General features: G+C 36.8%; 1 protein-coding gene across 1 annotated transcript; it reads left to right on the plus strand.

Annotated features, from left to right (window-relative positions):
- Positions 1-9,652: 9,652 nt before the first annotated feature.
- On the plus strand, positions 9,653-9,982 carry LOC113002333 (uncharacterized). The gene has a single exon (XM_026129434.1). It carries the CDS (start codon positions 9,653-9,655, stop codon positions 9,980-9,982), a length of 330 nt encoding a protein of 109 aa, XP_025985219.1.
- Positions 9,983-10,735: the final 753 nt, after the last annotated feature.

The following is a 10,735-nucleotide window of genomic DNA, read 5'->3' on the forward strand; positions in this document are numbered from 1 at the left end:
GACATGCTCTGATTCAAACACCATCAAAAGTGATTTTCTAGCATGTAGAAAGACGTGTATTGAATGCAAACATTAAATGTTCTAACAACCACAAGCTTTAGGCACAAGCTCAAGTAAAAATTTCTATCAGTTTAGAGATAATCGACACTTGAAGATGAAGACCTATATATACTAGAAACTTTGAAGAATTGAGACATGAACCTGCGCTCTGACATTCAAAATCTTTATGTAAAAGGATTTATGTATATTTCCTGTAAAGTTATTCTCAAAACACCTTGAACATTTTGAGAGAAATGACTACATACATGCTTAGTTTCTATATCCGTATGTTAGACGATTAAGAACTAGTTAGTGAACAAACCAAGAACAAATATTTTGATTTGTATTAGAGTCAACAATAGTTTGAAAAGACAAAGAATACTGGGTGTTGAAGCTTGGTAATAAGCTTTGTTTGTAGAGTCAAGACTGATAGTGATTAGTACCTATAACTTTGAGAAGTTAGTGAAACTTAGTTGTTTACCAATTATGTCAGTGGTTGAGATAAACTGGTATAATTCTTTATATCTTATATTTCTTCTATATCTTATGTGTTTTAAATTGACCTAGGATTTGGATTTGATTTTGTTTGAAAACTTAATCTATTTTGCAAAATGTGTTTCTATCGTCTAAGTCTTTGATTGTAAAAACCTGTTATCTGTTTTTCAAAATTATTTTCTAAAAGATAATTTTGTTTTCGTCAGTGAGCCATCAATAATTTTGATTTACATTGGACTTTTACCACACTATAATAGCGAAACTATTATTTAATTAAAATAAAATACATAATAACTTTTTTATTAAAAATAAATGCAATTTATATTAATCTCTTTAAAAAGTTGATTATACGAGTCTTTAAAAAGTATATAAAAATAGTCTAATTTAAACATTTAGTAAACAGGGTTTAATATCCTAAATTATTTTGTTTAGTTTATGTTAAATTATTAATGATTGTGAGAGTCGCCTGATTTGTACACGACTAGCTCCATGCATGCAGAAGGAACAAAAGGAAGCACACAATGATCCACGTGATTGGCCAATTAATTGTAGATGAGTCAGCTTCCATCTACATCGATCATTCATTCTATTACTATATCAATGAGTTAGCTGAATTGGTTTAACAAAATATATATGTATTATCATATTTAATTCGTACGAAAAAATAAAACATCATTCTATTACTTAGTTGGAGCCACATGCATGCAATTAGTAAGTAGCTTCTGCTAGTACATTGCATGTGTATATATGAAGGAGTCATGCATGCGGCAATCCCTACATCTTTATTAAACTTTAAAAATGAAGAATTGATGAAGACCTGCATATATATTCTAATAATTAACTACTATCATTTCAGCTTTACACCTTATATTTTAAGTAGCTGATTGCAAATGATCAGTAATATTCATGTTCTTGTATTTCATTGTTTCTTCATTGTTTCTTTATTTTTTTAGTGTTTTAATCAATTTTTCTCAACTTCTACACTCTTTAGAATAAATTAAATAATGATAAGGCAACTTTCAAATTAACTTTAACTCTTTTAAAAATTAAAGGAAAATATATTAACAATTATGAATGTTAATATATATATATATATATATATATATATATATATATATATATATATATATATATTGTTATTTATTTTTTAAAAGAGTATTTAATAAATACAACTCCAATTTGACAATGATGTTATTTTCTTGACATTTTTTTAAAATAGTATATAAAAATACACGAGCTTCGCCCACATCGCACAGACGCACTCTCTCTTCTTAAGATAAAGATTATTTAAAATCACAGGACAAGATCGATCAATTAATTGACAAAAGATATTAAATTCTTACACTTACACCAAGTTAAAACTTTGAATATAATATATATGAAATTAACTAATCTAAGTGTTGAAATGAAAATTCTTGTAAAATAGATTCAATTACAAACTTACATTTTTTTTTAAAAAATCTGTCATTTGATTGCACTATTTATTATAATAAATATTATGGTATTTAAAATATAAATAAATGTCTATTGTTAGATAACATGGGTACCAACTAATTATTGTCGAATATATATGAAATTTAATATACATATAATTTAAAAGATAATATCAAATAATTCCACTATTAGATTAATTAATTTCATATTTTAAATTCATGTAAAAAAATTCATATTTTAAGTAAAAGTATTAGATATAAATATAAAAGTATAACATCCAATATCAATTCTCCTATCTCATGTCATGTATATTTTTCTTTTGTATAGAACGAAAGTATTTTTTATATATTAGAAATGATCATTCTTGACATAGATATAATTATTATCAACGATAAAATTATGTTTTTGAATATTTAATGTAACTGTATACTTAAAATTTGAATATAAAATTACTAATTATATTAGAATAATTTTATACTAAAGAGAAATTCACTTATTCTTGAGAATAACTTTTTGAGTTATTTTTTTTTTATCTTTATAATTTATTTTCTTAAAATTTGATCGTTAAAATTAGTTACTGATGAAAATGAATTAAGTGAATTCCTTCTCTTTTATGTTAATTAATCTATAACTATTATTTAATATATACACGGGACACGGGACTTAGCAATTAAATAACGCGCGGGAGGCACACTCTCAGTTTCCATTCTCCACTCTCTTTATGTTGTCCGAGAATCTGGACATGACTTAAAAAAGAGACAGAATGATTTAGCATTTTAAATAAAGTACACGTGTTTATAAGAACACCCCATTTAGTGGTCAAATAACTCTCGTTATCATAAACTTTTTTATCATCATCCTTCTAATTAATAGTAATTAGAAAGGTATGAAAAGTTAGAATAGTCGGCAAAGTGGTTTCACATACCGAAACCTGAAATATCGCATTCCTACACTAAACAAAGTTATCATGCATCTTGAATACTGCAAAAGTCAAACCCAAAACTATATAGGCTGCTTTTCGCAATTGGGGTCCAAATCTCTTTTATTAGCTGCTGTAGAAAATTTTGTTCCATTAGAGACTAATTTACTATCATAATTCACGATCGAAAAGAACTGAGAAAGAGTTGGTGTTAAGTTTAATATTTCATTGTACCTTATCATGATATAGGTAATAAAGAAGCATAATTGGTCTATCAGCTTGATATGTTATGCTGTGGTTGGCCAACCATAGATATTTATGTTAATTCAACCCACTATTAATGGAATGAGAATGCTTAAGTCAATAATTATGTTTGATAATCCTATCTTCAAAACTTTATGCAAATTCTAAACTAAGTGCATGACTTTTTGAAAATGATTGTTTAGAGATGTAGATTTTTGCATCACCCACTTTATGTTATTTAAATTCGATTTGTATAGAATTTTGTCTAACTAAAGCACAACTAGGGAAGACGCATGCTGGTTTAGTACTTTTGTCTTTATCCTCTTTACGTTTATGGAAGTTGACCTTGAAACCCTTGGATATGTTATGTAGTTTGAGGTGACTGCTTGGGTCATTACAATACATATGATATTTAGCAATAATTTTTGTTTAATATTTAATAAAAATATTATTAAAACCCTTTTGACAATATTTAAAAAATGTTATTAAATTATGAAAAAATGTTACTAATATGTTTTTTTGATATATATTTATCAAATATTATGTATAATTTATATTACTAAAACCTTTGTAATATTTTTAGACTTTAACAATATGAGCTATACATAATATTTAATAAAATATTATAATAATATATTAATAATATTCATTTATAATTTAATGATATTTTTAAAATATTTTTAAAGACTTTTAGTAATATTTTTATCAAGCATTAAGTAAAAAATATTATTAAAAATCACATTTGTATGTGTATAGTAATAAGGATGACTATTTAATTTCCTTTTCAAACACAGTGAAATGGAAAAAGATTTTAGGGTTAATTAAAAATAAATATCTGAATGGAACAACCTGTATGCAAATAATGAGAATCAAACTGCGATCGAGGTCGTGGTCAAAAGGTAGTTGGTCCTTTATATAAAATATAGGGGAAAAAGGGTTAGTTGTTATTCTTTTAAACCAATTATGGCTTTGCTTTATAAACATTAGCTGATACTCAAACGCATGTGATTGAGCAAAAAGAAAGAGATACTTTCCAAGTACGAATAGAGATGTAAATGAAGAATAGAGAATATGTACACGAGGGAAGAAAGTACATCAATTAAATTGAATATCAGTAGTTAAGTTCGTAATCGTGTTAATTGTTATTACGGTAAATAACAATGTGTAATTCGTTAATAAATCGTCCTTCGTTAATAAATCGTCCTTGAAATATGAAAATACAAAATTTAGTCTCAAAAAATAGAAAAAATGTGATAAATATATCCGGTCATTAATTTTCGTCCGTCACTGTTAACTTTCGTCCGTCGACAATTATAATTTGAAAAAATTTGTAATGATTGATACATTGTTATAATGTTTATTTTGGTAAACTGGTATAATGTTTATTTTAGATAATTTTTAGTGTAACAGACAACGTATGATTAATAATCAATATTATCGTTATTATTATGTTTATTTTAAATTATGTTTGCTAATATATTTTTTTAAGTGATTATTGTAATGTTATGTTTGTAATGCTAAAAAATGACGAAAATTTATCCTAAAATTATATTTTACTCTTAAATGAAACAAAATTTCGGGTCTAACAAATTAGTCCAATAGAAACATACATATATTTAGGTTCAATAAAAAAATATTATCATTTTTATCCAATAATGGTAACTTATTGATATTTTGGTCCAATGAAATGTAGTGACATTTAGATTCAAAACAAATTACCGACATTTTTCTCCAATTAAAAATATTGACATTTTTCGTCCAACAAAAAATTATTGACATTTACGTCCAAAAATGATATCTTATTAACATTTTCATTCAAGCTAGTCAACATTCAAGTTAGCAATCATTTTAATGACAAATTCGTCTCTTTGTGTCACATATGTTATTTTATTAACGGTGACGGACGAAAATTAACGACTGAATATATTTGTTGCACTTTTTAGAATTTTAGAAACTAAATTTTATATTTTCATGTTTTAGAAATGCATTTGTCAATAAATTACACATTCAACAATAAAAGTAACTATTTTCCCTCGTTATTATTATCTAGTTTTCTTTGTTACGAATTCTTCATTCTTGTGTATTACTCTATATTTGTGTCCTAGATGGATAATTTTTTTTTATAAGCTAAATATGTTAGAAGAGTATAAAGGTCATTTTAATCCATATGCATACGAGTATGATAATTAAACAAAAACCAGTAACAATGTTAGCACCATACACGAGCCCGAGTCTATCAGCATCATACACGAGCCCGAGACCAAGCCCGAGACCCTCAGACCCTGAAGAGAAGCTATCAAGCCTTACTACTTACGTGACTACGTAAGCACGCGAAGAGGATAACCAGCAGATTCGCGCACGTGCAATTTGTAGATACCGTTAGCCTTTTTGTTATGAAGATAGTTATAACGGTTATAACCGTTAATGAGCTTGTAATGAACTCGTGTATAAAAGAATTACTCGAATGAGAATAAGGCATGCAGAAAGTTAACCCTAATATCCTTAGGAGGAAGCCTTGTCCTCGAAATAAAGGCACTCTCTCTCTCTCTCTCTCTCTCTCGACCCTCGCCCTCTTCCTTACTCACTCTTTCATTTCCCTCACCCTTAACCCGCGTCCATAACACTAGTCCGACCTGCCCCTGCCATTGCCATGGCTGACCACACGACCAGGAAAACCACCACTGATAGACTAGAAGACGCGGTTGCTCGCCTGACCCACAACCAAGCTTCCCTCAATGAAAAATACACAGAGTTATCAGGCAAAGTTGATTCAATCCTCGACCATCTGCGCCTCCATGACACGAACACCACCCACTCTAGTCCCCGAACTTCCTTCTCCCAACGAAACCACATCAAGCTAGATATTTCGAGGTTTGACGGCCGTGACTCGATGGGTTGGATTTTCAAAATCACCCAGCTGTTTGACTACCAGAACACGCCGGAGGAGGAGAGGATTACGGTAGCCTCCTTTTACCTTGATGGCGCAGCCCTAAGCTGGTATCAATGGATGTTCCGCAATGGATTCATCACATCGTGGCCAGGGTTCTTGCAGGCTCTCGAATCCAGGTTTGCACCATCTTTCTACGAAGACCCAAAAGGAGCTCTCTTCAAGTTGTCTCAATGAGGTACGGTTAACGATTATCTAACTGAATTCGAAAGATTAGCTAATCGGGTAATTGGGTTACCTCCACCGTTCATGTTAAGTTGTTTTATCTCTGGGCTGTCACCCGAGATATGTCGGGAAGTGCTAGCTCTTCAGCCAATCTCCCTCCCTCAGGCAACCGCACTAGCCAAGCTACAGGAGGACAAGTTAAGGGATCGACGACGTTTTCCCCCTCGACTTAGTGACCTTCCTTCTACGACAACCAACAACCCCAACTCCAAAAAACAACCACAGTTTGTTCAGAGAACCCCAGAAGAAATAGCTTTTCGCAGAGAAAAAGGGCTTTGTTATAACTGAGACGAGAAATGGAGCTCGAACCATCGTTGCAATGGCAGGATTCTCATGCTCATCGCAGAAAACCCCACGCCGGAAATAGACGAACTCAGCCAGGAAATATCCACGTCTCCGGCAGCAGCAACTAACGAAGTATCGGAATTAACTCCGGAAGATCCATACCCTCATATCAGCCTACACGCTTTATCAGGGTTACCCTCGTCGGAAACCTTCTGCCTCTACGGCGAGCTCAACCACGCGCACCTCACCATCCTCATCGATAGTGGCAGTATGCACAACTTTCTCCAGCCACGCATAGCTCAATTCCTCCATCTTCCGGTGAAGTCCACCCAGCCTCTACGAGTACTTGTCAGGAATGGCTCCATCCTCAACTGTGATCAGCTGTGCCCCGATACATCATTATCACTTCAGGGACACCATTTTAGTGTCTCGTTCCACTTGCTTCCGATAAGTGGGGCTGACGCTGTTCTGGGTATCGAATGGCTTAAGCAATTTGGTCCAGTAGTCACTGACTACACCTCCCTAGTTATGAAGTTCCACCATTTGGGCCAGGCAATCGAAATCCACGCAGATGTTACGAATGGGCCAGAACCCGTTTCCACAGCCCAGGTAAAGCGTTTCATTCAAACCGGGTCAACATCCACCCTGTTTCACTTAAGTATTTTACCCACGGCCCAACCCGGCCCAACATCACATCGTCTTCCCCAGAGTCATCTTCCCCACCTAGTCTCCGCCATCGAAACCTTACTGTACCAGTATCAGCAGCTATTCCAGACACCAACCACCCTCTCTCCCCCACAAGCTGTCACCCACCACATAAACCTCCTTCCCTCATCTTCCCCGATCAACGTACGTCCATACCAATATCCACATTTTCAGAAAACAAAAATAGAAAAGCAAATCTCTAACCTCTTATCCGCTAGCCTGATACGCCCAAGTACCAGCCCTTACTCATCACCGGTCCTCTTAGTCAAAAAGAAAGATGGCACCTGGCGTATGTGTGTGGACTGTCGCGCGCTTAACGCCGTGACCATACGCGACCGTTTTCCGATACCCACCATTGACGTGTTGTTAGATGAACTGGGTCAATCAACATGGTTCTCCAAGCTCGATCTTCGACAGGGATTCCATCAGATACTCATGCACGAGCCTGATATTGAGAAAACAACGTTTAGAACGCATCATGGACACTATGAATATCGTGTCATGGCCTTCGGGTTAAGCAATGCACCTTCCACTTTCCAGGCTGCCATGAACAACTTACTGACACCATTCTTGCGCTGCTTTGCCACAGTATTTTTCGACGATATCCTTGTTTATAGTAAGTCTTTATCATCTCACATTCACCATCTCGAGGCAGTCTTCAAAGCATTACTACATGGGCAATTCTATCTCAAACGTGCTAAGTGTGTTTTCGCGCAAGATCAAGTGGAGTATCTAGGGCATGTCGTCTCTGGCAGAGGGGTCGAACCGGAACCATCCAAGATTCAGGCTATGACCCAGTGGCCAGTACCATCGTCAGCCAAGGACTCAGGGGTCTTTTAGGCCTCACGGGATTTTATCGCAACTTTATAAGAAACTATGCCTTTCTAGCCAAACCTCTTGCAACACTCTTGTGCAAGGATGCGTTCGAATGGAATGAAGATTCACAAGCTGCTTTCGATAACCTGAAGTTAACAATGACTCGTGCACCAGTTCTCGCTCTCCCTAACTTCTCAGAGTTGTTTGTGGTCGAAATAGACGCATCACAAACTGCCATGGGAGTCGTGCTGACACAGAAGGATCACCCAGTAGCGTTCTTCAGCAAAGTTTTCGGACCTTGAATGATACACGCCTCAACATACATCAGGGAGCTCCATACTATCGTAACCGCAGTTCGCAAATGGCGGCAATATCTTCTAGGAAGATAATTTACTATCCTAACGGATCATAAAAGCATTCAAGAACTCATGACCCAGGTAATCCAAACCCATGAACAACATTACTATCTTTTGAAGCTACTGGGATTCGACTACACGATTCGCTACAAAGCAGGCGCGTCCAATATCGTTGCAGATGCATTATCGCGATCTCCTTCCTCACCAAGTCAACTACTATTACTTTTAGTACCTCACCTGGAATTCCTGGAGGATCTCTAGCGAACGTTACACGATGACCCTCAGTTCCAAGAACTATTATCCCAGGTGACGACCAATCCTTCAGCTCACATTGACTATCACATCCACAATGAGCTCATATTCTTCCAGGGACGCATCTAGTTACCTCAAACTAATCCTTACATCCCCACCATCCTGCTCGAGTATCACGCAACACCGTTAGGGGGCCACATGGGCGTCGCAAAGACCTCACATCGACTTCAGTCCAGTTTCTTCTGGCACGGCCTCAAGGAGGATGTTAAGCGCTTTGTCCGGGAATGTAAGGTTTGTCAACAAACCAAGTCAAGCACTCGCCGACCGGCTGGACTACTGCAACCTCTCCCAATTCCGACAAGAGTATGGGAGGATATATCCATGGACTTCATCACGCACCTACCGGCTTCTCACGGATTCACAGTCATCTTCGTCGTCGTGGATCGTTATTCAAAAGGCATTCACTTAGGCGCATTACCTACGCAATTCTCAGCCTTCAAGGTCGCGACTCTCTTCCTGGACCTCGTATGCAAGCATCACGGTTTCCCTCGAAGCATTGTGTCCGACAGGGACCCTATATTTCTCAGTTCATTTTGGCGCGAGCTCTTTTGTCTACATGGCACCCTCCTCCGCATGAGTACGGCCTACCACCCCCAGACTGACGGCCAAACGGAGGTAATGAATAGAATCCTCGAGCAATATCTGCGCTCTTTTGTCCATTCCCAGCCTGCAAACTGGTTCAGATACCTAGCTCTCGTAGAATGGTCCTACAACACGTCCATTCACACAAGCTTAGGTTTTACCCCCTTCGAAGTCATATACGGCAAAACCCCACCGACGTTACCCCACTACATTCCGGGACTGACCAGCAACGAAGCAGTTGACAACCTAATCCACAACTGCCAAGAGATCCACAGGAAACTGTAGCAACGATTGATGAAAGCACAAGCAGTCATGAAGCATAACGCCGATGTCAAGCGCGAGGACATCTCATTCACCGTGGGCCAATGGGTTTACGTCAAACTCCGTCCATACCGTCAACGTTCCGTAGCAGGAGCTCCTCATTCCAAGCTTTCAAAAAGATACTTCGGTCCCTTTCAAATCATAGCACGCATAGGCCAGGTCGCGTATCGTCTCCTACTTCCCGATAAGGCACGAATCCACCCCGTGTTCCACTGTTCGCTCCTCCGTGCTCACCACGGCCCACCACCATTGTCACCAGACACTTGGTCTTTACAGGTCCTCGATCACAAGCCTGTACCATGACCCCTATGCTTCCTGGATTCGAAAATGGATGACTCCACCTCTCCACCAACTCGCATGGTCCTTACCCAATGGGAAGGCCAACCCCCCGAGGATACCACTTGGGAGTCATGGCCTGAGTTACGCGACGCCTACCACCTTGAGGACAAGGTGGTGTTCGGCGATGGGGGTATTGTTAGCACCATACACAAGCCCGAGTCTATCAGCACCATACACGAGCCCGAGACCGAGCCCGAGACCTCAGACCCAAAAGAGAAGCTATCAAGCCTTACTACTTACGTGACTATGTAAGCACGTGAAGAGGATAACCAACAGATTCGCGCACGTGCAATTTGTAGATACCGTTAGCCTTTCTGTTATGAAGATAGTTATAACGGTTATAACCGTTAATGAGCTTGTAATGAACTCATGTATAAAAGAATTACTCGAATGAGAATAAGGCATGCAGAAAGTTAACACTAATATCCTTGGGAGGAAGCCTTGTCCTCGAAATAAAGGCTCTCTCTCTCTCCCCTCGTCCTCTTCCTTACTCACTCATTCATTTCCCTCACCCTTAACCCGCGTCCATAACAAACAGCATTATTAACATTACTTAGTGCATTCAGTCAAAAGAACATTACTTAGTGCATTGGAGAAGATCTATGCACCAATCAAAAAAAGGAATTGGCAAACTATCTTAAGATTTAAATCAGGACCAAAATCTCATTTGTATTAAACTAGTTTTCTACTCGTGCTATGCACAATATCTATTTTATT

The sequence above is a fragment of the Glycine max genome, chromosome 8 (genome assembly GCF_000004515.6).
Source record: "Glycine max cultivar Williams 82 chromosome 8, Glycine_max_v4.0, whole genome shotgun sequence".
In the NCBI taxonomy this organism is placed as follows: domain Eukaryota; kingdom Viridiplantae; phylum Streptophyta; class Magnoliopsida; order Fabales; family Fabaceae; genus Glycine; species Glycine max.